The sequence below is a fragment of the Crocuta crocuta genome, unplaced genomic scaffold, assembly GCF_008692635.1.
Source record: "Crocuta crocuta isolate KB4526 unplaced genomic scaffold, BGI_CrCroc_1.0 scaffold89, whole genome shotgun sequence".
Taxonomy (NCBI): domain Eukaryota; kingdom Metazoa; phylum Chordata; class Mammalia; order Carnivora; family Hyaenidae; genus Crocuta; species Crocuta crocuta.
Window position 1 is genome coordinate 10,966,521 of NW_027551559.1, and position 15,820 is coordinate 10,982,340.

General features: G+C 67.4%; 1 protein-coding gene across 1 annotated transcript; it reads right to left on the bottom strand.

Moving 5' to 3' along the window:
• Nucleotides 1-1,123: 1,123 nt before the first annotated feature.
• SLC6A19 (solute carrier family 6 member 19) lies at nucleotides 1,124-15,339 on the bottom strand. Its single transcript, XM_077749439.1, has 12 exons — nucleotides 15,051-15,339; nucleotides 10,073-10,213; nucleotides 7,912-8,049; nucleotides 6,552-6,733; nucleotides 6,261-6,371; nucleotides 5,990-6,102; nucleotides 5,225-5,353; nucleotides 4,984-5,140; nucleotides 3,486-3,690; nucleotides 3,240-3,399; nucleotides 1,529-1,691; nucleotides 1,124-1,359 (listed from the first exon to the last, which is right to left on the bottom strand). The coding sequence occupies exons 1-12, from the start codon at nucleotides 15,250-15,252 to the stop codon at nucleotides 1,156-1,158; spliced, it is 1,905 nt and encodes a 634-aa protein (XP_077605565.1). The 5' UTR covers nucleotides 15,253-15,339; the 3' UTR covers nucleotides 1,124-1,155.
• Nucleotides 15,340-15,820: the final 481 nt, after the last annotated feature.

Consider the following 15,820-nt stretch of genomic DNA (forward strand, 5'->3'; position numbering starts at 1 on the left):
GGGGGGTCCCCACCCCCGCCCAGGGGATTCTCAGAAAGTCCAGTTTAACTTAAGACTCCAGATTTTTTCTGTGGAGGGTGGAGGCGACCAGCCCATTAAAGAAACCACCCCAGGTGCCCAGTGACTGAGATTGACTGTCGAATCGCAGAAAACCACCTTCCCAGACAGAGAGGGAAGAGTCAGCCCCCGACTTCACTGAGTGGCACCAAGTGGTGAGACTTCCTGGGCCTTGCCGTGCTCGGGACCACAGACTGTCCTTGGCGGTGGCGGCCGCGGCCGAGTTACCGTATAACCGGCCCTTTCCAGCGCCAGGCTAAGCGCTCGTGCGTTCAGCTCCTTGGAGGGAAACACTAAGGGTGCTTCTGGCTCGAGCCGGGCCCAGCCGGGCCGTCTAACTGCTCAGCTCCCTGCGGCGGCAGAAGCGACGATTTGACACCCGGGAGGCGGGCAATGGCCAAGCCTCCAAAAAACCCGGCAGAGTCCCCTCAAGCTCACGGCCCAGAGGCCTGAGCAGGGCCGTCCTCAGGCGGGGCCCCCCCTGTCCCGACCTCACCAGGACCTCCCAGGTCAAGGGTCGACAGCAAGGTGAAGGCGGGCGGCTACAGGCCAGTCCTGAGGGGCACGGGGATCCCGTCTCCCGCCAGGCAAGTAGGACAGACGCGGCCCCCGCCCCCCCGCCCCAGCTGACTGTCCCTGGAGCGTGTGCAGGGGTGTGTGCACACAAACACGTGTGTGCACACTGGCATGTATTTATACTTGTGCGCACAGCACATGTATATGCATGCCTACCATGTACTCATGCACATATATCTGCACATGCTTTGACATGTGTACATACAGGCGTGCTCACACCCACTCCCTCACATATGTACACATGCACATGTGTGTGCTCGCACCTGTGTGCACACATACGCACACACTTCACACTTGTACACACAGCATGCACATACACTCACCTGTGCACACATACAGACCCACAGGTGTACACACACACATGCACACACTCACACGTGTAAGCGCTGTATGCACATACACTCACCTGTGCACACATACAGACCCACAGGTGTACACACACACACGCACACGCACACAAGTGTGTGGCCCAGAGCCCCCCCCACGATGGCCACACGCCCCGGGGCCAGGCTGGTTAGTAGGTTAGCACTTCAGGTCCCCGTTGACAGAGGTCGTGGACGGCCCACTGACCAGCGCCTGGCGGTCTCCCCGTCTCTGACAGTAGTTCCTGATGAGCTTGTAGATGGCGAAGCCGGGGATCACCAGGCAGGGCACCCCGGCCACGATCACCACCACGGCGTACACCCAGCCCGGGTATGCCACCTTCTGGGATTTAGGAAATTCCTCCTGGGGAGAGAGCAGGGGGCGGGGGTGGTGTTGAGCGGCCAGCAGACCGCGTCCCCCCCAGGTCCCCACCTGGCCCTCGGCCCTCGTAGGGGAGGGAGGGACACTCCGGGCTCCCAACCCCACAGGGAGCAAGACCCCCGCCGTCCCCCCCAGAAGCTCCTCGACTCACGTAGGCGGGGTCCCAGACACTGTAGATCAGCTCCTCGTTGACCTTGACCACGAAGAAGAAGAGGAAGATGACCAGCATGAGCAGCGGGCTGACCACTCTCCACGTGACTTGCCAGAAGATGTTGGGCTTGTGGCCAATCATGAACTCGATGTCCCTGTTGAACCTGCGCGGAGGCAGGAGGAGAGCTGTCACGGGGACGTCATCGGGCCTATGGTCCCACCAAGGCGGAGGGCGGCTGGCCCACACAGGCGTTGCGTCTGCAGCGCCCTGGCCTGGTCTCTTCTCCGGCCAGAGTCCTGGCCGCCCCTGCGGGCACAGGCCCGCCTCCTCGAGGGCCAGACTCGGGAGGCCACCAGAGCCTCTGCCGCCCAAGGCGCCACGTGGCTCGCCACGCAGACGCCGCGTGGCAGTGTGGGCAGGCACCCGCTGGGCAGGCTCGCGGGTTCCAGGGCTGGAGGGCAGGCTAGAGGCAGCCCCGTCCCCACCTCCCTGGCAGGACAGCGGCCCCACAGCTGGACAGCCCCCACCTCCGGGCCGGACCCTCTTCTGCACTGCAGCCCGTTGTCCATATAAACTAGTGTGGAGCCCACAGAACACAGAACACGGCCACAGGCTGTCCAGGACACAGAGAGCCCAGAGGACACTTCTGGGAAGGCACTGCTGCCCAGGCCGGGCCCCAGGCCGGACCCCGCGGAGCCAGGGGGGCCGTGGTGCATATCCTCTTGAGGGCCCTTCCCCTCCGCGTGTCGTTCAGTGACCCCCGCGAGTGTCTGGCTTCTTGCTGTCCCTGAGCGTTCACAGATGGCCGTGCCCTCCTTCCCTGTCACAGGCCTGAGTCACGACTTCCGTCCCTGTGTCCGCTGCAGCGGGAGTGGGCGGGGCCGCAAGCGGTCCTCGGTGACACCGGGGCCGGTTTGCGGTATGTTGGGGAAATAAGCCTCGTCGCTTGCATCCTGGGGGTGCGAGCCCTTGCGGGCACAGAGGAGGCGTCCCGCTGTCGGAGCGCCCCCACGGGCTGGTGCGTGTGTGCTGGACACCTGGCGAGGGCACCAGGGCCGCGTTCTGGGCCCGGCTCACGTCCGGTCAGGACGTCACGCCCTGAGCATCCGGCTGAGCAGACACTGACAGACACACTTGCCACCTCTCTCCTCCCGGGGCTCCGTCCGGCTGCGCGGCGCTCTCTCCCTCTGGAAAGGCCCAGGGCGCCGGCACCACGCAGGGCACCCAGCCTCTCCCCGGGCCGGCAGCCGCAGGAGGACCCCCTGGGGGAGCCCCCTTCCCCACAGCGAGCGCCCTGCCCCAGCGGCTGCTCAGCCACTCCTGGTCCACCTGTTCCCGAGTCTCGTGCAGCCGGGCTTCCGGGCCCGTGAGACTTGCGACGCTCCCTCTCCAGGGGGTGCAGCCGTTCTCCGTAGGACTTTTCAAGCACGGGTCAGACCGGAGGGGACCGTGTCTTCCTTCGTTGTGGCTTGTCCTCACTCCCTCCCCCAAGACTGAGCGGCCCGTCGGCACCCGACCTTGTCAGGGCCGGAAGCACCCGGAAGCCGCACCATCACACGGCTCCGGGAGGCCTGTCTCCTTCGCCCGCAGCCCTGCGGACCCAGGCCCCGCGCCCTCCAGGGACAAGTGCGCTCGGCCCCGTGTCACACACGCCTGTCTCCCCCTGCCCCGAGTGCGGGAACTTCCTGCCCCCGCGGCCTCGGCCTCCTACCTGTCCACGCCGTACACGTAGACCACAGCAAACATCTCGCAGAAGGCGATGATCAGCAGCGGGATGGAGCCGGCGTAGCTGTCCAGCAGGGACAGCCAGTACTGGCCGGACTTCAGCGTGAAGATGAAAGCGATCAGGTACGTCCCCAGGCAGATGAGGCCTTCAGGACAGAGAACGTGGCCGCTGCAGACAGGCCCCGAGTCCAGGCCCCGGCTGCACCCTCGAGGCCGTCCCAGCCCCACACACCTGTGAGCAGCTCTTTGGGCCACTTTTCCGGGATGATCTTGAGGTCCTGTAGGGGCACCACCACGCCCTCCATGTTCCCGAACATGGACGACAGGCCCAGGCAGAAGAGCATGATGAAGAAGAGGACCGACCACAGCGGCGCCACGGGCATCTTGGTGATGGCCTCCGTGAAGACGATGAAGGCCAGCCCGGTGCCCTCCACGCCCTGCGCGGGGGCAGCTCCATCAGCGAGGCGCGCCTCCCTGCGCCTCCCTGCGCCTCCCTCCTCCTCCCTCACCCGACAGCCCTGCACCTGCTGAGCGCCCCTCCCCCCCGCCCCTGCTGCACAAGGAGAGAGCTGATTACAGCCATGAGGGAAAACAACCAGAACTTGTCTTTTAGGCCCAACGGCACTTTTAAAAGCCAAACAAGGGGCGCCTGGATGGCTTAGTCTGTTAAGCATCTGACTTTCGCTTAGGTCATGATCTCGCGGTTCGTGGGTTCGAGCCCTGCGTCGGGCTCTGTGCTGACTGCCAGCTCGGAGCCTGGAGCCTGTTTCAGAGTCTGTCACTCCCTCTCTCTCTGACCCTCCCCTGCTCACGCTGTCTTTCTCTCTCTCCTTGAAATAAATAAAAAACCTTAAAAAAAAGAAAAAAGCCAAACAAGTGTGAGCACCAGGAAGCGGATGGCATTGCCCGGCAGAGGTCGGGGCCCAGTGCTGCCCGGACAGACAGACATGCGGCAGGCATGGACAGACACGTCTGCTCTCCGACAGGCCTCACCCCACAGGACGCTTCCTGGGATGTTCCCAGCATGGCTGGGCTTGGGGCGCAGGGTGACCTCACCGGCCTGAGCAAGTGCCCTGAACGGACGCCCTGGGCCCGCGGCCAGCGGGCCAGCCTGGGGCCCGCTGAGGGCGGGCCGTGTGCACCGACGGGCTTGCAGACGCAGAGGTGCCGGGGTCCGCATGGGACCCCGGCTGACCCCATGTCCCCGCCGCTGGCCCCACGCGGGTCAGCGAGGCCTCAGCCCGGGTTGTGGGTGTTCCTGGCGGGGCTGAGAGGCTGTGGGAGCCCGGGGCCTCTGTGTTCCCTGCAGGGCATGGGCTCCGATCCTGGGGACTTGCTCACAAGTCAGGGACCCCAAAGTAACTTCACAGCATCTATACGAGTTTGTGCGAAAACGTGCTGCTGCCTTGCACGCACCAGCTCCGCCCTGCGAGGCGGGCCAGGACTTCAGGACGTCAGGCATCGGTGTGGCCCCGCGGAGGAGCGAGGGGGCAACTCAGGATGACGGGCGAGCCCAGCCAGCCTGGGACACAAACTCTAGGCAATACCAGAGGCAGAAGCAGCATCCTGGTGGCCTAGAGCTGGGGACGTGGGGTCCGTGCCGTGGTTGATGCTGGAGCCCCGGACGGGGTACCCGGATACGGGCCCACTGGCACCCGGCTGGCAGGGGAAGCTTGGCCCCGCCCCCTGCACCCAGGCCTGAAAGCAGGGGCGCCACCCAAGGTGCCGACCTCGGAGAGGAAGGAGTTCATGTCGCAGTTCTGGAATTGCAGTTTGGCGTAGGTCTCGGGCTCCGTGGTCTTGTACCACTGCTGCACTTCCGCGAAGTTCTCCTGCGTCACGTTGCCCTCGGGCAGGTCGAAGCCGTTGATGAGCGTCAGGATGTTCCTGGGAAGAGAGCGAGGCTGGCTGCAAGCCCGGGGGCCCCCTGGGGGCAACGTGCAAGCTCCTCAGGGCAGGCGAGCCACCTACGTGTTGAAACAGTCGTCGAAGCGCTCGGTGGCACGGAAGCCGATGATGGAGTAGACCACGGTGGCCGCATACACAGATGTGAAGCCGTTGATGACCGACACGATCACCGAGTCCATCTCACAGTTGTTGCTGTGGTGAGAGTGCCTGCTGGTCACTGCCGGCCGGGGACGCGCGTCCCGGCCCGTGTCAGCGCTCAAGGAAGAGGGGCCACGGGGCTCCCCGGGAGGGCGGCTCCTTCCGGGCCTGGAGGTGCCTGCACGACCCTGGGAGTGTGTGAGGCCAGCGGGGGGATGGCCCCCGTGGGAAGCACTTCCTGTCACGGTCCACCCTCAGTCCCTCGCCCTCCGCGCTGCCCTGGGCTTGCTCATCTCGCTGCTGGGCCACTGGCCCCCACGGGACGGTCCTGGCCACCGGGCCGGCCACACGGGAGGTGTCCCACTAACGTTTGTGGGGATGAAGTGACACCAAGTATGTTTCTCGGAGGCCGGGGATGCCCTGGGGAACGGGCCCTGCCGTGTGGGTGTCGGCCTGGGTGGGCTGCAGGGATGGGTGGCCCCGGGGTCCTGGGAGCCAAGGGGAAGGGGGGGGCACCAGAGCTCGCTGTCACGGGGACCGAGGTGCCTCGCTGGTGGCAGCCCTCTGGAGTCATGCACCCTGTGGCCGCCGCCCCGCCGGGACCCAGGTCAGCGGGGTCTGCTGTGCGTCTCCCCTCCCTTCCCCCGTGCCGCCCCCACCCTTAGGGAGGCCGAGGCCCGCCACACTCACTGCACAGAGTTGTAGCTGGAGAAGGAGATGAGGCCCCCGAAAGCCAGCGAGAAGGAGTAGAAGACCTGAGCCCCCGCGTCCAGCCAGGTGACCGGGTTGGCCAGCTCCGTGACCTGTGTCAGGACAGAGGCCTTCAGCCTCCCTCCCAAGGTGTCTGTCGACACACGGCCCGGTGGGGGCTGCCCTCTGGCCACACAGCTGCGGGGGAGCCGACGGGCCCCCGGTCTGGCCCCCCGCCCCCCTGGGCCCGGGCGGACCTCAGGGGACTCACGTTGGGCGTGAAGAGGAACACGATGCCATTGGTGGCTCCCTTCAGCGTCAGGCCCCGGATGAGGAAGATGGTCAGGACGACGTAGGGCAGCGTTGAGGTGATGTACACGGCCTGCAGACGGGGCAGGTGTGGGGCCAGGGGCCGGGCGGGCCGGGCAGGTGGGCAGAAAGTGCTGCCGGTTAGGACCNGCTGTGGCTCCCGTGGCTCTCTGAGCGTGGGCTTGAGCGCATGTGGCCACAGAGACCCCTCCCAGGCAGCGGGGCCACGACCCTCACAGCCTCCTGAAGGTGCAGGGGGGCCCCCCCCCCCCCCNCGGATGATGCACACGTAGAGGACGCTCCAGGCACAGGTCAGGCTGAGCAGGATCCACCACTGCACGGAGCCGGAGTCGCTGATGGAGGTGGAGATGTTGAGGGTCTCCCGGTACCAGTAATAGTCCACAGAGGAGCTGCGCGCGCACTCCTCCACGTAGCCTGGGGGCGGGCACTCGGGTCACAGGGTGCGAGCCAAGGTGGGGACAGGGAGACGCGGGCCCAAGCCACGGGAGACACAGGCCGCGTTTTTGAGACACGGACAGCAGGGATGTTGTATGTGCCTGTGCACACCTGCACGTGCGCACCCATGCACACACATGCACGTGCACACACGCATGCATGCACACCCACACATGCACACATGCGTGTGCGCACATACGCACGCTCACCACGGACACACATGCATGTGCACATGCACACACGCACACCCACACCTGCACACACACAGTGCACATTCACAGAAACATGTGCACACGAGTGTACCTGCGTGCAAACACAACTCCCTTGCATACGTGTGTGCACATACATGCAGACCTCTGTGTGCATGGGCATGTACACACCCCGCGTGTGCACCCCGAGGTGCCTTCCCCGTCCTGCCCCTGCTGCAGGCAGATTCGAGCCCCACAGGCTTAGCGGGTCTGAGCTGGTGAGGCGCCCTGCCCGATAGGAGGTCATGGGTCTTCAAGGCCCCCGGTCTGGGGCCCACACCAGGCCACTCTGTTCAACCTCACGTGTCCCTGTCAGTACAGGTCCCGGGGTCCATGGTGCCCACGAGAAGAGGTCTAATCCCGGAAGACCCCGACCTCATCCCCAGAGATGGGGACAGCGTTCCCGGGGCTTCCCGAGGGCCACGAGGAGAGACCTGTCTTCCCCCAGCCCTNAGGGGCCCTGCTCCCCCACTCCCCGGGGAGGGGCTCCCCGGAAGGATCTGGCAGCAAGGGCAGGAGAGCTCTGTACACGGAGCCTCCGTGAGGGCAAGGAAAAGGCCGGTGGGGGCGCTCAGGACGCTGGCCCAGCGATACCGGGGTGCGGCTCCCGGAAAGCCCCCTCACCCGGCGAGCAGCTCGGAACCCCAGGGCAGCCGTCCGCCCACGGGGCCCAGGTGATGGGCGGCCCCCTTTCCTTCCCGACAGCCCGGGGCACACCGCCCCCCAGCGCGGAGGCCACCACTTTTAGGGGCTTTTCTCCTGCAATGCGCCCTTCTCCTGGTGCCCCGTTGCCTTCGGCGCTCTGGCTTCGGCCGCACCTGGGCTCCAGGCACCCGGAATCGGGCCAATCAGAGGGCAAGCACTCGACCAACAGTGCGGCCCCTGGTCCCCTTCCCCCCCAGGGCTCACCTGTCCTGTTGGCATTGAGCGGGCACTCACTCCAGGGCAGGGGGTCCTGGAAGGAGTTGAAGAAGTACCACATGACCCAGGCGATGATGGTGTTGTAGTAGAGGCCCACCATGAAGGACACGAACATGGACGCGATGCCTGGGGGCCAGACCGTCACTGCTCAGGAGTGGGGGCACTGCTGGGGTGAGGGGTCCGTGCCGGGCGAGGGGTCAGTGCCGGGCGAGGGGTCAGTGCGGGTGGGGGGGTCAGTGCCGGGTGAGGGGTCAGTGCCGGGCGAGGGGTCAGTGCCAGGTGAGGGGTCAGTGCCGGGTGGAGGGGTCAGGGCCGGGTGAGGGGTCAGTGCGGGTGGGGGGGTCAGTGCCGGGTGAGGGGTCAGTGCGGGTGGGGGGGTCAGTGCCGGGTGAGGGGTCAGTGCGGGTGGGGGGGTCAGTGCCGGGTGAGGGGTCAGTGCGGGTGGGGGGGTCAGTGCCGGGTGAGGGGTCAGTGCGGGTGGGGGGGTCAGTGCCGGGTGAGGGGTCAGTGCGGGTGGGGGGGTCAGTGCCGGGTGAGGGGTCAGTGCGGGTGGGGGGGTCAGTGCCGGGTGAGGGGTCAGTGCGGGTGGGGGGGTCAGTGCCGGGTGAGGGGTCAGTGCGGGTGGGGGGGTCAGTGCCGGGTGAGGGGTCAGTGCGGGTGGGGGGGTCAGTGCCGGGTGAGGGGTCAGTGCGGGTGGGGGGGTCAGTGCCGGGTGAGGGGTCAGTGCGGGTGGGGGGGTCAGTGCCGGGTGAGGGGTCAGTGCGGGTGGGGGGGTCAGTGCCGGGTGAGGGGTCAGTGCGGGTGGGGGGGTCAGTGCCGGGTGAGGGGTCAGTGCGGGTGGGGGGGTCAGTGCCGGGTGAGGGGTCAGTGCGGGTGGGGGGGTCAGTGCCGGGTGAGGGGTCAGTGCGGGTGGGGGGGTCAGTGCCGGGTGAGGGGTCAGTGCGGGTGGGGGGGTCAGTGCCGGGTGAGGGGTCAGTGCGGGTGGGGGGGTCAGTGCCGGGTGAGGGGTCAGTGCGGGTGGGGGGGTCAGTGCCGGGTGAGGGGTCAGTGCGGGTGGGGGGGTCAGTGCCGGGTGAGGGGTCAGTGCGGGTGGGGGGGTCAGTGCCGGGTGAGGGGTCAGTGCGGGTGGGGGGGTCAGTGCCGGGTGAGGGGTCAGTGCGGGTGGGGGGGTCAGTGCCGGGTGAGGGGTCAGTGCGGGTGGGGGGGTCAGTGCCGGGTGAGGGGTCAGTGCGGGTGGGGGGGTCAGTGCCGGGTGAGGGGTCAGTGCGGGTGGGGGGGTCAGTGCCGGGTGAGGGGTCAGTGCGGGTGGGGGGGTCAGTGCCGGGTGAGGGGTCAGTGCGGGTGGGGGGGTCAGTGCCGGGTGAGGGGTCAGTGCGGGTGGGGGGGTCAGTGCCGGGTGAGGGGTCAGTGCGGGTGGGGGGGTCAGTGCCGGGTGAGGGGTCAGTGCGGGTGGGGGGGTCAGTGCCGGGTGAGGGGTCAGTGCGGGTGGGGGGGTCAGTGCCGGGTGAGGGGTCAGTGCGGGTGGGGGGGTCAGTGCCGGGTGAGGGGTCAGTGCGGGTGGGGGGGTCAGTGCCGGGTGAGGGGTCAGTGCGGGTGGGGGGGTCAGTGCCGGGTGAGGGGTCAGTGCGGGTGGGGGGGTCAGTGCCGGGTGAGGGGTCAGTGCGGGTGGGGGGGTCAGTGCCGGGTGAGGGGTCAGTGCGGGTGGGGGGGTCAGTGCCGGGTGAGGGGTCAGTGCCGGGGGTGAGGGGTCAGTGCTGGGGTGGGGGGGTCAGTGCCGGGTGAGAGGCCAGAGTCGGGGAGGAACCTCCTTGCCGACTGTACGGGTGGTGGACGGAGGAAACTTGGAGAGCAGGCCAGTGGCCTCAGCAGTAGCCCCACTCCCCATCCAGCCATTGCTGAGCCCTGATCTGGGCAGGGGGTGGGGAGGCAGGTCTCTACTCTCCCCCTGCGTCTATACCCTCCCACCCGCTGGGTGCCTGGGGACTCAGAACGGTCTCTGCTGTCCTGCTGGCCCCCGGCGGCCAGGGGTGACCCGGGCCCGGAGCTGAAATTGGAAGGAAGGGTCTGCAAAGGCCCGGGGGTGGGGGGCCCTGGAATGAGGCAGGGAAGGGGGAAGGCGGGAGGGACGCCCGCGGGCCCGGCTGCGCACCTACGCCCTTGAGGGCCGGGTGGATGGAGCTCCAGACGCCCATGCTGCCCTTCCGCAGCCTCTGGCCGATGGCGAACTCCAGGTACAGCAGCGGGATGCCCTCCAAGACCAGCAGGATGAGGAACGGGATCATAAACGCCCCTGCGTGGGGAGAAGCGGCGGGGGTCAGGGGACGGCTCGCGGGGGGGCACAGGGCCACCTCTGGGGACACGGGCGTTTGTGGAAAGCTCCTGCAGAGACGAACTTGGGAGGCTGCCGATGACGAGGCCGCGAACGGGTGCCTTTGGGCCCCCCGGGAATCGGGGGAGGCAGCGCAGGGAAGCGGGGTGCGAGGGTCAGAGGTCACGAGAGGTGACCGGGGTGGGGGTTCAGACACCGACCCGGGGCCCTCGAGCTGAGCCTCGGGAGGCTAGCTGGATACACCGAGGCCCTCTGAAGGCCTGGCCAGCCCTGACCCGGAGCCGAGGCCACACGAGGGGACGCAGGGACCACCCCCCGGGGCTGCGGGCGCTGGGAAGCCGGCGGCTCGGTGCAGGACAGCAGGTGGAGAAGGGAAATTAGCCCCTGGGCCGCTCCGTCCCCGGGCGCAGCGTGACCTCGCAGGGACCAGCACAGCCGAGTCCCCGGCTGTGAACTCCAGGCCGGCCTCAGGCCCGAGGTGCCCTCCGGAGGGGGGGCGGCCACCCGGTCCCTCTGCGGGGGCGGCCTGTGCCAGCGCCAGCCTATCTCCGCCTTTGCCCCGCGTTAGCGCCCGGCCTCTTCTTTCTCCTCTGCGGGGCCCGCGTGTCGGGGGGCCCAGCGGCGCTCCCCTCCCTGGGGCCGTCCCCTGCCTGCGCGCTGGACGGCCCGAGTGGCCTCTCTCCCGGCGCGAGGCTCCAGGGACAGGCCCTTTCAGATGCTGAGGTCAAAATTCCAGGAAAGCAAGGGGCCTGGGCCGCAGCTGGGGGTGTGGCCCTCAATGTGACGATGACAGAGTATCAAGGAGGAAGGACGGGCACCGGGTACAGAAAACCCACAGGCTGGAGCCCCTGGGTCTGAGGGCACAGCCCGGGCCACAGGCTCACGCCAGGGCCACTAACATCCCATCAGGACCTGCTCGCCGTGCTCCGTGTCAGTGAGGGCTAAGCTAACACAGGACAAAATCGGTCGCCACCGTTTTCCTAGGGGCTTGATTTGAAAGCCTCCAAGCAGGGCGCCTGGGGGGCTCAGTGGTTAAGGGTCCGACTTCAGCTCGGGTCAGGATCTCACTGTGAGTTCGAGCCCCACGTCAGGCTTGCAGCTGTCAGCACAGAGCCCGCTTCGGACACTCTGCCCCCGCCACCTCACGTGCTCCAGCTCTCAAAAATAAACATTTTTGAAAAATAAAAAAAATAAAAAAAGAAAACCTCTCAGAAAAATTAGCAAGGAAACAAGTCCATTTGGGACAAAGCTCTAAAATGTCCTTTAATCCCCCCTTTCCTCGTGATGCCACTTTCACCCGCCAGCCTTCCTGTCCCTCCATCTCCATCAGGAAACTCCTATTCATCCCAGGAAACCCCACTTAGAAAGCCCCTCCTCCAGGAAGCCACCGCTGCAGCCGATCCTCCTGGCCCCCCTCCCCCCTCCCCCACACGAGCTCTTCCGCCAGCAGATGAGTGGATCCCCTGTGTGGGAGCTCAGCTTTCGGGGGGCACAGCCAGTGGGGGCAGGGGGGAAGAGGGGTCAGGCACACGCCCTCCACCCCCCAGAATGAGCCATCTGTGTCCCCATGCTGTGGGGCCCACCCCAACAAGGCGGTGGGTCTGCCCACCCAGTACCCCCGGCCCAGGGCAGCGTCTGGCCCTCGGCCCCGTGCTCGCTCCAGCGACGAGGATGTTCTCAGGCAATGCCAAGCGCTCTGTACAGACTAGGCCTGGGGGACACACGCTTCCTGCTTAAAACCCGGCCACGTCTTCCCTTCCCGCGGGTAAAGGTGCAGGGCGCAGGGGAGGGCAGAGGAGGGACGGGGGCCAGCAGGCACCGGGGCGCCCGGATGTGGTACAAAGGTCCCTGGAGACGGGCCTCCCGGGGCTGCCCGGGCTTCGGCACCCATGGGCACAGACGCAGGCCGCCCGCTGCGGCGGGAAGGCTGGACGGCACCCAAGGGGGACAGACCGCTGGGCGGAGACACGGCCCTTTTCCTCTTTGAGGAACCGGGAAACAGGGCGGGGGGTGCGCAGGTCCTCGGGCCACGGTTCTGTGTCAGCGCCGAGGGGTGACCGCGGGCCCTCAATAGGCTGCGGGGGCTCTGCGGGCGTTGGGTGCTCTCTTCATCCGACCGGTCCTGGGACGGGTGTGGCCTGCCCCTGGGCGAGGGGACCGACAGGGACCCTTGAGGGGCTCCCCAAGCCTGCTCTGCGCTCACGCGCCCCTGCCCGGCGCCCCGGCCCCGGCCCACACACGGGTTCCCTCCCACGTCAGCGTGACCCACAAGCCCTGCAGCACTTTCCCACCCCCTCCCTATGCNCTGCCAGGTGCCTGCTCGGGGTCAGGGCGCAGGGAGGCTGGGCACCAGCCTGTGACGTGGGGATGAACCTGCCCTTCGGGGGCACGTGGGCCTGTGTCGCCTGCAGGTGAGCACAGAGCCCAGGGCTTAGCTTTGAGGTGGGAGGGACACCAGCTGCCTGAGGCAGTGCAGGCGGAGGACACAGCCCACCAGGAGCCACCTGCACCGGTCCCCATCACAGCGCTGCCCCGGGGACCCCGGTCAGAGAGACCCGGTCAGGGGGACCTTTCTCATGATCACAGTCTCCTAACACCATGCGCCTGAGGGGGCACTGTGCATGGGTGCACATGTGCACACGCGGTGTGTGGGTGCATGGGTGTGTGCATGTGTGGCTGTGCGTGTGTCAGTGCATGTGTGTGCATGTGTGCGTGCGGGGGGGTGTGCATGTGTGGCTGTGTGTGCATCAGTGCATGTGTGTGCATGGGTGTGTGGGTGTGTGCACACATTGCTGTGCGTGTGTCAGTGCATGTGTGTGAATGTGTGGGTGTGTGGGTGTGTGCACGCGTTGCTGTGCATGTGTCAGTGCATGTGTGTGCATGGGTGAGTGTGTGGCTGTGCGTGTGTCAGTGCATGTGCGTGTGTGCACATGTTGCTGTGCATGTGTCAGTGCGTGTGTGTGCATGTGTGGGTGTGTGCACGCATTGCTGTGCATGTGTCAGTGCATGCGTGTGTGTGAGTGTGTGCACGTGTGGCTGTGCATGCGTCAGTGCATGTGTGTGTGTGTGTGTGTGCATGGCTGAGTGTGTGGCTGTGTGGCTGTGCGCACACAGGTGTGTGGGTGGACGGGCTGTGCGTGTTGCGTGGGTGTGGGCGTGTGTACGCCTGCGCACCATCGCGACCCTGCAGATACAGCAGAACGTTGTTGCCACTGAATGGAAGTCAGGTGGATGGGTCTGGATTGTAGTTTTCTGTACTTTTCCATATTTAAATTTTTTCCATAATATAAAGTTAAAAATAAATGAATATTTGTTGTACTTTGCAAATTACCCAGAAGTGCTGGAAGTAGTGGGAGGCACATACCGCCTTCCGCGAACCGGCCCCCCCAGGTCACACGGACCCCCCACCTTACAGCCGGGGCCATGGGCGAGGGAAGCGTCACACGGAGGGTCCCCGGCCACAGTCGTCTCCCTGCGGCCGTCCGCCTCCTGGGCTCCTCCGGGCGGGCGCGGGAGGACGGGCGGTGGCCTGGGGGGGACGCCACGGAGTCTCCAGGGGGCGCCACCCTGGAGGGTGAGCCACGGAGGGTCCCAGAGCGCAGAGGTGGGCCCCCCAGCTCTGCCGACAGCGTGGAAGCCACTGCGGGGCGCAGGGCAGGCTTCCGCTCGCTGCTGACCCGGGGGACAGCCCCGCCAGTCGGCAGGGTCTGGGGGCACGGTTCCCACGCGGCCCCCTCGCTGCCCGCACTTCCCCAGGTGAACGCTTCCCTGAGGGAGGGCCCGCCGCCTGCGGCTCCTGGGCTTTCCTTGGGGGCTCGGTGGTGCCACCCACCCTCCTCTCAGGGGACAAGCGTCCGGGCCACATCCACCATCCTGCGTGGCCCCCGAGGCAGCTGGGAGGCCGGCTCCCTGGCGCCGCCCCCGCCGCTCTCGCAGGGCCATGGCCGCTGCCTCCGGAGTTGCCGGCTGGACCCGGGGCTTGTGAGTCACACCCTCCCAGGTCTGGGGAAGCTCAAGCCCTGGGAAATTCAGGGCCCCCGAGGCTGAGCAGGAACCGTCAGCTCTGCCTTTCCTGGGACACTTTTCTACCCCAAAGCCCAGGTGACAGCCTGCAGGTGCTTCGGAGCAAGAGGCAAGCAGCCCCCGCTAACTCGCGTCACCGGAGCGCCCGCGCCCCCAGGACCGCCCGCTCTGCGCAGCCCGTCTCCCCAGTGAGCACCTGCACCTCCCAGACCCCTCCCTGCTTACAAGCCAGCCCGCGCCCAGGGTCCCCAGCTGGGGCTGCCGCGCCGCCGCCGGGGGCTCAGGGCCCAGGGCAGACAGCCCCGGAGGCGGGCCCGAGGTCAGGGAGTCCTTCTGTGGGTCGCCTGCCCCCAGCCCAGCTCCCTCCTCCGTCCACCCAGGCCGCGGTGCCCGCCGGTGGGCTTAGGGCATGGACGCTGCACGAGGAGAGCTGAGCGCGGTGCCCGCGCGGCGGACGCACGAACGCGGGCCCCACTGCCCCGTCCACTCAGTGAGGGGCTCCGTCGGGGGGTGGCCGGTCCCCCTCAGACCCACGCAGCCCGGTCACAGGTGCCCCCCGGGAGCACACGGACCCTTGGACGTCCCTCGCCGCCCCCGCGAGCCAGGAGCAGAGCAGCATGTGGGGGCCCGGCCCTGCCCTCGGTGCAAACGGGGAGGCGGTGTTCACAGGGGAAGGGGCCCAGGCGGCACTGCAGGGGGAGGGCGGGGCGTGACCCCCCGCACAGGGTCCCGGGGTCTGGGTCCCCACCATGCTGTNTCCAGCCCCGGGGCTCACCTCCGCCGTGGCTCTGGCACAGGTAGGGGAAGCGCCACACGTTGCCCAGGCCCACGCAGAAGCCCACGCAGGTGAGCATGTACTGGGCCTTGTTGTCCCACTGGGGCCGGGAGCCGGCCTCCTCGGCCTCGATGCTCTCCAGCTGGTCCAGGGACGGGATCCGGCCCTCCAGCCCCGGGTTGGGCAGCACGAGCCTCACCATGGTGGTCGCAGGCCAGGTCCCGCGCAGCGCAGGCAGCCGGGGTTCAGAGGGTGAGTGGCCGCCGGCCCAGAGCCCCAGCACTTTATAGGGAACCTTTGGCACCTCGCCCCAAGCACCTGGCGTCAGCAGATCTGGAGGTGAGTCCGCCCCAACTGTTAATGCCTTATCTGTAGAGGCGCCGCAGACCCTCGGGACTGGCCCACAGGCGCTGGCCGGCCCCTCCCACTGAACAAACGCAGCCGCCCCGGCCCCCGCCCCCAAGGGTGCTCCTGAGGCCAGGCCCCCCCGCCCCCAGGGTGACGCCCCAGCCTCGCGGCAGGACGGCTGCTTCTCCCCAGGCCCTGCAAGGCTCCACGCATCGTCACGCCGCCGCAGTCTGGGGCGCCCCCTCTCCCCAGTGCTCTCCGCCAGCGAGCTCTGTGCTGGGCCATCCCCGCCCCCCCCCGCCCCGTCAGGGACCTGAGGGGACCTGGGCCCCACCAGCGGCCCACTGCCCTGCTCACGCAGAGTTTGGGGCTGCCCGGACCCCTCTCGACCCGAGCACCAGGCTCTAACCAGCTCCCCCACC